This window comes from Penicillium paradoxum (assembly GCF_028828445.1).
Source record: "Penicillium paradoxum strain IBT 22861 chromosome Unknown utg000006l_segment0_segment0, whole genome shotgun sequence".
Lineage (NCBI taxonomy): Eukaryota > Fungi > Ascomycota > Eurotiomycetes > Eurotiales > Aspergillaceae > Penicillium > Penicillium paradoxum.
In genome coordinates this window covers 294,378-307,924 of record NW_026643184.1, presented here as the reverse complement: position 1 = coordinate 307,924, position 13,547 = coordinate 294,378, and the positions used below count along the sequence as shown (strand labels likewise).

Sequence of the window (13,547 nt, the reverse complement as noted above, 5' to 3'; positions counted from 1 at the left end):
AGGAGCACGGCCACGCAGGGCAAAGAATCAGAAGAATCGCCAGAAAAGAAGGATGCAAATGACAAGCCCGACGCCAGCGAAAGGTCCGTACTGTGAGATGATTAGTCAACCGGTCAGGGGGAATCTGTTGCAAAGTATAGACTGACCTGCTTCAGCAACAATTCCCAGTTGATGCGCACAGCTGCCTTTCTGTACTTCTTGCTGTCCTCGCGCAACCGCCCCGATAGTTCGCCCATCCGCTCCAAGCTATCGCCTCGGTACAAGAGGTCCTCGATGTTCTTCGTCATTACCTTGGTGACATCACGGAGCTCATCGTTCAGCTTGTCAAGGTTCTGAGATGCGCGACTATCTTGGTATAGCTTCTTTGTGCGCTGAATGAAAGTATCGAACTCGACGAAAGCATATGGACGGAGACTTGGCGAGAGGTATTGTGAGGGGGTATATGTAGTTGTGAATTCAGAGGCCAGATCAGCAAGATAGGTGAAGGCGAGCTTGCGAGGGTAGGACTTGTCGGCGATGCATAGAAAACAGATATCGTCTTGGATAGTGTAGCTACAATCTACATAGTTAGAACCTGTGACATTGCGATGCTTTGTTGACATTGATGGAAGACTTGCTGTAGATTGTATTGGCCAGATTCAATACTGGCTTGGGGTGCGGAGTTGCGATTCAATCGCCGAAAGATCATTTTAGCTTGACTCTTAATCTCAGAAAGCTCCGACTCAGCCTGAATATATTGTAAGCGCGCCGTCAGCTTAATTCATTGTTAGCACATACCTGCTCATCGTCGACGGAGGCTGCTAGCATAAGGCCTGTTTGACTTCCACATCAGCACTCTTCACCTTTTACCACCTCATGGGATTCCTCACCATCTAGCCTTGCGATTTGTGTTGACCTAACCATCTTCAAGACGTTACTTTCTCGTTAGGAGGGACAGCGCTTTCACATTGGTTTCGTCGTGAGAATGGGCCCAAGGAGGAGGACCAGGAAGGCGGTAGCGAAGGCCGATGTGGCAGAACCGCGACGTTCGGGGTAAGCTCCGCATGTGCATTTTACTTTCAGTTCTTATTGACATTTTGTAATAATGCGCTAGTCGTGCTACTTCCCGTTCTGCCAATGTAGCAGAACAGTCGGGACTCGCCATGTCGACCCAAAATCCCGAAGAAAGCTCACGAACTAGGACTCCAAGACGGTCTGCCGCTAGAGGCAAATGGAGTGAGGAGCAGTTGATGACGAGCGAGAAATCTCTCCTCATTGACCTTGATCTAGTGGTACGAGCCATGAAGCGAACTCAGCTGATGTGACCATGCGATTTATAGCTTCTGACTAACTTTGAAAATGCAGAAACTGCTAGCGCAGCCAGAAGCATGGAATTGTCTGGACGAAAGCGAGAAGCGCGAGATCCTCGCTCTACTCCCTCCAGATGTTCACCCAGAGGCACAAGCGATCTCAAACGATTTGGATGCAAAGATAGATCCCCTGCCCGAATCCTTTATCCGATATTCCAACAACTGGCGCGATGGTGTTCGACAGTTCCAGCTTGACCTCCAGAACGGCCGCTACGATCCCGAATGGCTCCACCAGGCCCAGGTGGCCAGAGAGCAGCGCGAGAATGGAGATTTTGATAACTTTAAGGAGCGTGAATATGAGCAGTTCTGGGGACAAAAGCAGAGAGTTGTCTGGGCCGCACCTGCTGGAGAGAGTGCGCGTGTGAAGATGAAAACCCTTATCGACGAAGGTGTCATCCAGCTAGGCGATATCTGGAAATTCTACTATGTCTATGGAAAGGGCCCAGGTAGAACAGTCATTGAAAAAGAAACTAGAGTATGCATTGATCCTTCAGTTCTGCATTCTGCTTGGGCATTTGCTAACCGAAATAGATCCACGGGATCAATGGGGCGAAATTGGACTTTGCGGTTCCTTCTGGTGAACGAGTCTTTCTACGCAGCAGCTATAACAAGGCCGAGCAATGTTCTCAATTACAGCATGATACGGAGGGTGTGAAAGTCGATATCAATACGGACCAACAACCAGTCAAATTGGCCTCGAATGGCCAAGATGTGAAACTCGACATCGACAAAGAATCCCAGCCAGTCTCAATACCCCCGAATGATAAGGGAACGAAAGATGAGGAGCCAGAATTACAGGCCACGATTGCAGATCCCAACGAAGATCAGATGCAGCTGGATACCAACGCAGATAAAGAGGCAATCGTTGCATCTTCAAACAATCAAAGGAGCCAAGAATCATCCCAGAACTTCAGCGTCGTTATTGTCAGCCCGGGTAGTAGGCAGGATGGAAAATCAAAACGCAATGTTCCTGAGCCCCAACCTCAACCCCCAGTGAAACGCAGGCGAGGAAGACCACCTAAGAATCAATCTAAGCAGCCTGTGCTGGAGCCACCCAAAGAATTCGAGGCATTTAAGAAGCCCGCAGTGTCTGAAGAAGTGGACGTTCCTCGAGAACCGGAAAGAGCACAAAATTACGAGCCTCAGCCTTCTGTCATGAGCATCCTGGAAGCTAAAATTGCAGAAAGCTACAGAGATGGCGCAGAACCATCCCAACCGGAGTCTGATTCCTCGAAGCTTTCTTACCCCCTCGAGTCCCCCCGACCTGAATCATCTATACCATTAGAAGAAGAGGCAGCATCTATTCTCACCGCCAAACCCGAAGGCAATGTAACTCAACCGGTCATGGCAGGGGACTCGTCCATAGCGCACCCCGATACTGCCACGGACAGTGCCGAGGGACCTGTTAAGGCTGGCGAGGACGATATTGACACAACAGCAGCCGATAAACAACACGCAACCCCAATTACCACAAATGGGCCCGATGAAATCATCGTTCCCAATATCGCCTCGCCACAAGCACTCGTCTTGAAAATCCTACAAATTGATGGCCGTATGCCCAACGGCCGTACTGCGAATGCCTGGAAGGAAATCCGCTGCTACCGAAACAACCAGGATATGGGCAGCCTCTTTGATGTGCGAGAGGCGTGGTTCCTTCAGCATGGACAAGATGAATAGGCGTCTTCGACTTCTAGGATTGAAATGCCCCGTACGACATACCCTTTGTGATTTTGATGCATACAGTACCCTCATTTCCTTGTCAAGATTAGGACGGAATTGCTCCACGCGGAGCTTATCAGACAACTGCTTAGCTAGGAATGGACAGCTAATTACTAGTGCTTGACCGTACCTAGGTACCTCAATTTAGATATTTGAGTGTACCGGTGTAACAAAAACGTGCCCAGTGCACAGCACATGCTCCCAGGTACCTTGTGTATGTACTACGTGTAGGTACGTGTACTTTCAGTACGAACGTTGGAAAGGGAAATGCGGGGAATCGCACCCCCGACAGCGAACGCGGCAGACCGACCTTATGATTCTCAACCCGTCATATTCCAAAGAGGCTCTCTCGGCAACGACACATCGCCTGCGAAGCTTAGCGACCCCCCTGGCGTCTGCCACGCTGACCTCAGATCACTTGGCAATGGAAAACAGGATGCTTATCACGACCTTGCGTATGATAGTCTCCTCTTTGTCGATCTGGATGGCAAACCCGTCGACGGACATGCAACATCATCTACGAGGACTACGACTCGCACTCCGAAGTCCGTATCGTACTTGAGGAGAACGGCACGGTCGTGAATATATATATCGGCGACCCAGATGCTGCCCCTAGACCAGGGAGGCGCTTCAAAGTTCCAATTCGGACAAGGTGACTGTTGATCCCACCACCGTTACTATCATAACGGGTGTTCCGGCTGGCAGCGAGTCCCGACCCACGATCCCTGCGAGTACGACTGGGGCCAAGACGAGATCGGGAAGCGTGCTGGCACCTGCACCATTTGTGTATGGTTACTGATAGCATTCAACATATCAACTGGTCAATGGGGCTTTCTTGAATATTGCTTGATGTCCTCCATCTTGACGGCACTTTTCACCTGCGGCCAATTGGCGGCTCAAGTGCATAAACCCAGTTGATGCGCCGTGAAGATTCGCCCTACGTTCCGTCTTTCGAGTCTGAATGAACATGATCAAGTATTTTTGTCTTTCACTCATATCTAGAACAAATCCACATCCAGGTAATGTGGATTCATAAGGATATATGACGGGCTCTGAGCTGGGTTCAAATGTTGAAAAGATATAAATGACAATTGAAGGATTGGGACTAAATTTGTATATAAATCACGAACAATGTGCAAAGAAATGAATATATTATGAGGTGTTAAGTGTAGACTTCCGCAAAGCCCATAAATGGGCCCGGTATAAGGATCCTGCGCAGGTTCCTAGGTTATCTAGTGGATTCGGGAAATAGAGACTATTAAGTAATACTGTGCTTTTTATAGGGTCCGGATCTGCGCACCATCGATTTTCCCATTTGCACCATTTTACGTCAGCATTTTCGGAGGATGTCGGATAAGGTCATGTGATTTTTAACCTCATCTATCAATCTGATATTGATCTCTATAGCAACCCATTATTTACAAGATCTATTTAAACCCTTCCACCCCCCAGATCTCTCTCTCTCTCTCTCTCCCCCGCACCCTAGATCTTGATCTCTCTCTCTGCACCCTACATCTCTGATTTCCATCATTTTACCAATCATTCTTATCAAAATGACTGATATCAACCCCACTGCTAGCTGTTAGGACCGGCGTGCTAGCGGGTCCTGGTAGGTAATATAGAACTAGAGTGAAGGAATAGCAGGGTGCTAGTATATTTATAAACTAATCGCTAAAGAGCTAAGTTCCCCTGGCAGTCTCTGTATGGATGACCTTTGGCGGGTCACGGGACTAGGTCACCTGACCCGGTAGGACTTAGTCTCCCTGGTGCGGTCTCTGGCGGGGGGTCATGCTACCCCTACTAGGTCACGGGTTCTAGGTTATAGGACCCGGCGGGATCTAGCCTATAAGGCACTCTCCTAGTAGAGGGTCGTAACATTTTCCCCCTCCTTAAATAGCTACGTCCTTATAGCTAAGGGTCGGGGGTTAAGGGTCTCTTATAGTCGAGATAGGGAGGGTTCGAAAATAGTATATATGTCTAGCTATCTAAAAGAGGGTAATTTATCTTTATAGTAGAAGGTATAGATAGACTCGGAGCTTTAAGCGTTATCTCTCTTCGTCGCGTATAATCTAAGTTCTTTATATATTTTTCACTTATCTCTCTTCGAGTTATAGCTTTCTTCTTTCTATACTTCCTCGTCCTTTCGCTTTTTCTTCTTATAGCTTTTCGTCGCTTCGCTTTTCTTCTTATAGCTTTTCGTCGTCTCGCTTTTCTTACTATAGGTCATTTCGACTTATTATAGTAGCTCCCTTTCCTCCGGTCGCGAGTACGACGTATACCTCTATTAATAATTACGCCCCTCCGGCCGTCGTCTCCCTTACTAACCCTATAAGTACGTAGTATTAGCGTTATATAGACCGTCTTAGATATAACCTAGGGTATATATATATCCCTCCGCCTAGCGGGATTAACGTTAATACTCCCTAGTATAACTATTATATAAGGAAGCGGTAGTCTTATATAATAGTAAGTATAGACCTCCGCTCGTATTAGCGGTTATTAACGTTCCTTAGGTCGATTCTAGGCTCGACGCTTAAGCTAATACTTATATCTTAGCGCCCTATACTACCCCTATGTAGAATATATCGTTCTTTACGATTATATAAGGGTTTTAAGATACGCGGAATACTTTAACTCGAGATATCTATATAGGTATAGTTACGCCTTTCGGTCCTTCTCGCGCTACGCCCTCTCTACCTCCTCTACCCCCTCCGCCTCCTTTAATATAGATTTTATTAATAAGTCGGGTTATAGGTTAGCTTCGGGCGCCTTCTCGGGCTAGATTATATATATAGCGGTAAGAATATAAGCGTATCTTAGAGATTACTCGTCTAGTATAGGTAGTTATTATATTATACCTTTAGAGAGTATTAGCTATATTACTTTTCGTCCTATTTTTCGGCGATAAACTCTTATATATTCTTATTATATATCTATAGTCTCTTTAGGATATTTTTCGTCCGCTCCTTATCTTTATTAGTATTCTAGATCCTCCCCTAACCTATCTATAGTATATACTAACGTAGTTAGTTATTTTCTAGGGGTCTATTTAATAGTTAGCTATTAGGTTTAGCGTTCTTAAGCCTACTCCGGTCTTTCTAACCTTCCTAAAACGTATTTAATAGTAGATCCTAGATTATATTAACTTCTTCTTTATAGATCTTCCTCGGCGTATTATACGCTTTAGCCGTTCTTTCTTTTTATTATAGTAACTCTCGAATACTAGTATATCTTCTACGTTTTCTCTTAGCTCCTAAGTATTTTCCTTATACCTATATCCTTTCTATTTAATAAGGTATTCGGCGTCTTTATAGTTATCGGTAAGGATCTCTTCGATCTCTTATTTAGGTTAGTTATTTACTAGTATAGGATTAGGCCGCTCTTAAGCTTTTAGCGGATCTCTATAGTATAGCTCTAGTATTAAAATATATTATATAGGGTAGATCTTATAATATCTCGGCGTAAGGATTAGCTAGTATACCTATTATCCTACTATACCTATTATCGCGAAGGGTCCTATATAGCGGTTATCTAGCTTTTTATATAGTCGTCCTAAGTTAATATACTTATTTCTTAGTATAACCTATTATCCGATTATAAAAGACTTCTCTATATATTTCCTATCGTAGGCTCGCTTTATTATAGTTTTCGACTTTTTTAGGCGCTTTCTTAGTATTTCTCGTATTTTTAGTATTTTCTCTATACGGCTTTTAGCGTTATTATAGATTTCTATCTTCCTATTTAGTACTAACGTTCTTAGTTCCGGTTAGAATCCTAGTAATACTTTAGCTAGGGATATTTTTAGTATACTATAAATAGTAGTATTATAGACGATCTATATAAGAGAGATCTATCTTATCTAGTTATCTTAGTACTAGCTTACTATATTATATAGGTAATACTTAATACTTTAGTTTTATCTCTCTATCTACCTATTAGTTTATAGATAATAGGCTATTAATAGTCTACGTCTTATAGCGAGGAGATAGTAGAAATAGCTCTAGAATTTTAATATAAAGATAGTACCTCTATTACTAATAAGGTTTTCTAGTATTCCCTATAGGGGTATAACCTTTTCGTAAAATAAAGTTATAAGTTTTAACGAGTCTACATCTTTAGTATAGGAAATATAGAGGGAATATTTTAAGAATAGATCGACTATAACTATAATTACGTCGTAGGCCTTCCCCTTCTATTTTAAGGGTAGTAGGCCTATAATAAAGTCTACGCTTATCTACTAGCCTAGTCTCTTTAGTACTAATAGTAGTTCGAGTAGTCTATATAGCTTATAGCGTTTAATAGTATTAGATTAGTAAATCTAGTATATAAAGATATAGTCCTATATATCTTTAATAAGGGTTTTTTACTAGTATTTACGTCTAATAGCCTATAGCGTTCTTTTCCTTATATAATAGTCTACCTATAGATCGTTATAGTAGATCCTTATAATTTCCTAGTAGATTATAGGTTCGCCTTCGGGAATATAGATATAGTTATTATATCTTAGTAGTCTATCCTAGCTTCTTATACTCTATTATATCTTTAGGGGTTATTTAAAGTCGCTAGTTTCCCGTATCCTTCTAAACGTATTCCTATAGAACTTATTCTTCGCCTATATCTTAAGTATAAGTTCTACTATAGTTTCTAGCGGCTTATAGGTATATATAGTTTCTTCTTTAGCTACTTTATATACCTCCTTTTAGCTCGGTAGTCTATTCGTCGCGGGCTTAGTAGGGATCTCTATATATACTATAGTTATTATAACGCCTAGATATATCGTATTCTATAGATCTCTTTAGTAACTAGCGCCTTTACCGATAGTCTCCTTAAGTCTTTATATAAAAATATTATAACTTATAGTATTTAGTAGCTCGTCTACTATATAGTTAGATCGTCTACTAGAAGTATCTATAGAGTTTATTTTCCCTAGGCGGAATATAATAACGAAGTTAAAACCTATAAGGTATTCTACTTAGTATATCTAGCGTCTTATAAGCTCCTTAATCGTTATAAATTAGATAAGATTAGCGTAATCTATTATTACTATAATTAGATACTTATTTCCTTTAAGGAAGTAGCGCTATTCCTTAAACCTTATAAAGATTACTAATATTTTTTAATTACCGATCTAGTAATTTCTCTCTACTACTAGTATCTTCTAGGAGTAGAAAGCGATAGGGTACTAATATCTATCTTTATAGAGCTATAATATAATTATATAAATAGCGGCTTCTAATATATCCGTTTCTATTATAGTTTTTAATATAGTATTAAAGTATATAAGTATCGGTATAGTCTAGAAAGCGGTCTTAGTCCTTTTAAAAGCTTCTTACGCTTCTTCTATAAAGACGAACCCTTCTTAGCGCTTATTTCTTCCCTTCTTTTATACGTCTAGCCCCTTAATTAGATCGTTAAAAGGGGCGCTAATTATTAACTATTTCCTAATAAAATATTAGTAGAAGTTAGCGAAGCCTATAAACTATTATATATTAAAGATATAGGTTAGCTTTAGCTACTAGCTTATCGTTTCTATTTAGGTAGGGTCTATAATAACTCTATAGCGGGAGATAATAAAGCCTAAGAAGTTAACTCTCTCTATATAGAATATATACTTACTAGGTTTAATAAATAATCTCTACTTAATTAGGCGTTTTAGTACTTCTCGGACGTAATATATATAAGTCTCCTTATCCTTCGAGAAGATTAGTATATTATTAAGATATACTACTAAGTAGATATTAATAAGTCCTACTAAGGCTCTATTAATATATATCTAGAAAGTAGCGGGAGTATTCGCGAGTCTAAATAGTATTACTATATATTTAAAATATCTATAGCGGTATCTAAATACTATTTTCTACTTATCTCCTTATTTTATATAGATCCTATAGTAGGTATCTTATAGATCTAGTTTAGTATAGATCTATACTCCTAATAATCTTACTAGGGACTTATTAATTAGTAGTAGAGAGTAGCGGTTCTTAATAGTAATCGCGTTTAACTCTCTATAGTCTATATAGAGTCTAAGCTTACTATCTTTCTTCGGTATAAAAAGGATAGGTATACCCGATTAACTCTTTAAGTATCGGATCTAGCCTTTTTTAAGGTTCTCTTTAATATACTAGCGGAGGACTTCTAACTCTTTAGCGGATAGTACGTATATTAGCCTTTAAGGGGGTATCTTATCTAATATTAGCTCGATTATATAATTATACTCTACGTAGGTTAGAAAGACTATAGTACTTTCTTTACTCGCTATAATAGTTAGATCTTAGTATTCTAGCGGGAGTTTAGTTAGAGGTTATACCGGATAGGAGGTCCTATCCGAGCTTTATATTACCCCTAATATTACTATAAACTCTCTAATAACCTTATCGACGTCTAAGTATAGCTCTCTAAGTATACCTTATAGTCTTACTTTTTCCTTAAAGTCTTCTAGCGGGAGGGTTTTAACTTTTAGCGGGGCTATATTTCTATACGCCTACTTATTAGTTACCTAGTTAATATCCGGATTTACTAGTCTAAGCTAATCTATTTTTAGGATTATATTATAGATTATTATATCTATAGCTTCGTAGGTTATTTTAATAACTCTATAGGTTCTATTCCGGTCTATTAGACTAAGCTATACTTCTTAGCTTCTATATAAAGGGATCTTATACCTATCTATAGCTTCTACTAGGCGAGTATTTATTATATATATCTCTTCTAGGTTCTCTTTTACCTATTTCTAGCTTACGAAGCTCTAGATTACGCTATTATCTATTAACGTCTTAGCTACCTCCGTCGGGGCTCTAGTCTTAACGTCTAATATTAGTACGTTATAAATAAGTACTTAGTATACTCTCTTACGTTCTCCGAAGAGAACTATCCCTAATACTATAGGAGTCTATAGTATAGGGTTATCTATTTTTTTAACTCTTCTACGGCTATAGCGTTTACTATAGCTTTCTTACGGTAGTTCTTTATATAGTAGTCTAGCTTACTATAGAAGTTATAGAATTTACTATCTCCGCTTTAGTCTTATTTAGACCCTATAGTAGCTTTTCTACCCTCTATAGTAGTTATAGCTTACTATATAGAGAAGGCGCTATTTCCCTTAAAGGGTCTTCTACTAGATCCTTATAAGTCTATAGTATTTCTTAGCGCTATCTTCTTAGCCTCCCTAAGATATAATATCCTACTTAGTATTACTTTCTTAATTTAGTTATAGAAGGCTACTTAGTTATCCTATTAATCTATAGTAGGGGCTATAAACCTCTTTATTTTATTTTATACCTCCTTAACGATACCCGTCTCTAAATAGTCGATTCTTATCTATCTAGTTAGCGTATCTTTTAGGCGGTTATAGAGTCTAGTAAGCTTTAAGACGTATTAGTATATATCTTAATACTTAGCTTATATTATCTACTACTAATTATATTTAGCTTCTTATTATATCTCGATAGGGTCGGTAATCTAAGCGAGCGCCTATATTTTAAAGACCGACTAGGTAAATATTATACCTAGGTTATTCCTATAGTATTCTATCTATATTATATTAACCTTTAGCGCTAAGAACTTAGTTACTTAGTCTATCTTACGTATATCGCTAATAAACTAGTTAGGGTATCTATTCTAGAAAGCTTCTTAGTTCGACTTAAAGAGATTATATTCGCCCGAACTCTTAGCTTTATACGTTATTATATTATAGGGTATACGTAGTTCCCTCGCTTTCTTCTAATAGGATAGATAGCCTCTAGTACTTCCTTACGATATAATCGAGTTTATATAAGTAGCCTTAAGTAGTTAATAGGTAGTTTAGCTAGTAGTACTACTTAGCGAACCCTAACGGATCCTAGATCCTTATATTCTCGCCTATAGGATTACTACGTTTTCTTCTTTATCTTATAGCTCTATATAGATCCTATTTTTCTCCTTTACTAGAGCTAGACGTCTTTTAAGGGTCTCTAACTCTCGGAGTTCCGCCTTTTTATCTACCTCGGTCGGGGTTATCGGATCCGGCGGGTTTCCTCCTTAAGGGTTATCGTCGACTTCTTATATCTCTACCTCTTCTAGTAGGGGTTATAGGGGTCCCGGGACGTCGTTCGTTTCCGCGATCGGGGCTAAGGTTCCCCTTAGGCGGTCGCTTATATATCGAGTTATCGATATTACGTATTCTAACGGTCTAGTTTAATTAAGATTTAGCGATTAGAATGTTAGGACCGGCGTGTTAGCGGGTCCTAGTAGGTAATATAGAACTAGAGTGAAGGAATAGTAGGGTACTAGTATATTTATAAACTAATCGCTAAAGAGCTAAGTTCCCCTAGCAGTCTCTATATAGATAACCTTTAGCGGGTCATAGGACTAGGTCACCTGACCCGGTAGGACTTAGTCTCCCTAGTGCGGTCTCTGGCGGGGGGTCATGCTACCCCTGCTAGGTCACGGGTTCTGGGTCATAGGACCCGGCGGGATCCAGCCTATGAGGCACTCTCCTAGTAGAGGGTCGTAACACTAGCCCTATTGCTGAGTCTACTAGTGAGCTTATTCCTAGATCTACCCTAGATCTCTCTTAGTTCCTAGATATACTAAGATCTTAGATCTACCCTAGATCTCTCTTAGTTTGATCTCACTTTGGTATCAATTTATACTAATTGGGTAATAAATAGTGTAACTACTACCCCCCCCCGGAAGCGGTATATAATACCCGCGAGGAGCTAGTCGAAATAGTGTAAAAGTATACCCTTTCCTAGGGTTATTATACTACTATACTTCGTAGTAACCCCGGTAAAAATGTGACTATATAATATATTAGATTAGGGACCCTAAAATGGTCTACTAACCCCCTAATTAGGCAAAAACCTCGCAATACTAGCTTAAAACGGTAAGATTGCCCTTTTCGACTCTATATAACTACTAAAAGCGGTAGTTAGTATCTCTAGATTAGGAACCCTACCTATAACTATACCGCTAACGATATAATAGGCTACTACTAAGCTCGGAAGCTTACCCCGGATGAGATTAATAAGATTAAAGAGCTATCCTAAAAGGGTATACTATCTAAGAAGATTATCGAGATATTATAGGATTAAGCTACCTACCTAATCATATCGCGCGATATTTATAACGAGATCGCTATAATTCGCTAAAAAGAGAGGGGTAATCGATCTAAAATCGAATATTTGCTATTTAATATAGCTAAATATAAGTATAAGTATAAAATAGATCTCTTAGCTAATAATAAAATTACCTTTTTAGTACTAGCGTACCCCGATAGAATATCACTTACTAATTAATATAATAGGGTTTTTATATTAGACTATATATATAAAATAAATCGATATAAAATACCCTTTTTAGAAGTAGTTAGTATTATACCGACTAATTAAACCTTCCTATTTATAGTCTATTTTATACGTTATAAGTAGGAAAAGGGCTATAATTAGGCTTTATAAACCTTATTCTAAGAATAGCTAAGTTTACCCCTAAATATAGTACTTATTACTAATCGAGATAGTGGATTATTAGTAGTAATCGATAATATCCTTCCTAATATAGCCTATTTAATATATATTTAGTATATTAATAAAGCTATATTAGCTAGGGCTAAGAGTCTTATTACTATAGCGGCTAATCCGATATTAGATAATCCGAAAAATAATTATTTTAAAGCCTTTATATAATAATAGAGGGATCTTACCTAGTTAAATACCTTAGATAAGTATAATTTAAGGTTATTAAACCTTAAATCCTAGTTTAATTATCGTTTAATTATATATTTAATAGATATTTAGCTAATTTATAAATAGAAATTTATCCGATTTTAGATTATAAATATTACCTATTTCGGTAATTTAGTATCTTCACGCTCGGAAGGGACTTACGCGTAGCTAAAAAGGGAGCTTAATAGTATAAGTAGGAACCTTTCGTCCGTATTAGATACTATTACGATAGTTATTAATCGATAGTATACTAAGATATCCTATTAGATTAAATCTAATAAGATATTAACGCTAAAGATTATATCTAATTAGCTATATAAGGGTATTCGATCTAATATCTCGAAATATACTATCAGACTAATCTATTAGTAACGTGAATTAGCCCTACAAAATACCCTAATTAGGTATTATACGGGCTATTTTACTAGCTCGATAGGGCTCCCGTATAAGTATCGACTATCTACCCTAATTAGGTTAAATTAGCTAATTCTATTAGATAAAATTGACCTTTTTTGGTATATTAAACCCGTTTTGGGTGCACAATCAGCCCTAGTTCAATCTCCGATAGTGCCGAAAAAGACAAAAAGGGTCAGAAATAGTCCAATAGGGAAGGAGGAGGGTCCAAAGAAGCGGAAGGCTCTAAGCAGGTGCTCACAGTGCGGGGAGGGTGGTCATACGTTTAGGGGTTGCCCAATGCGGAAATTATAAGGTTATTTTTGTTATTTGGTATCATATATAATATCAGATTGATAGATGAGGTTAAAAATCATATGACCTT

At 39.1% G+C, this 13,547-nt stretch overlaps 2 protein-coding genes across 2 annotated transcripts; one reads left to right on the top strand and one right to left on the bottom strand.

Moving 5' to 3' along the window:
- Positions 1–27: 27 nt before the first annotated feature.
- On the bottom strand, positions 28–903 carry N7457_006620 (SNAP receptor SEC22; the record flags this gene model as incomplete). The annotated part of the gene is made up of 5 exons (XM_057177664.1): positions 28–90; positions 147–559; positions 601–727; positions 778–812; positions 870–903. 5 exons carry the CDS (start codon positions 901–903, stop codon positions 28–30), a joined length of 672 nt encoding a protein of 223 aa, XP_057029408.1.
- Positions 904–964: 61 nt separating this feature from the next.
- Positions 965–3,026, top strand: N7457_006619 (uncharacterized protein; the record flags this gene model as incomplete). The annotated part of the gene is made up of 4 exons (XM_057177663.1): positions 965–1,032; positions 1,094–1,271; positions 1,345–1,824; positions 1,881–3,026. 4 exons carry the CDS (start codon positions 965–967, stop codon positions 3,024–3,026), a joined length of 1,872 nt encoding a protein of 623 aa, XP_057029407.1.
- Positions 3,027–13,547: the final 10,521 nt, after the last annotated feature.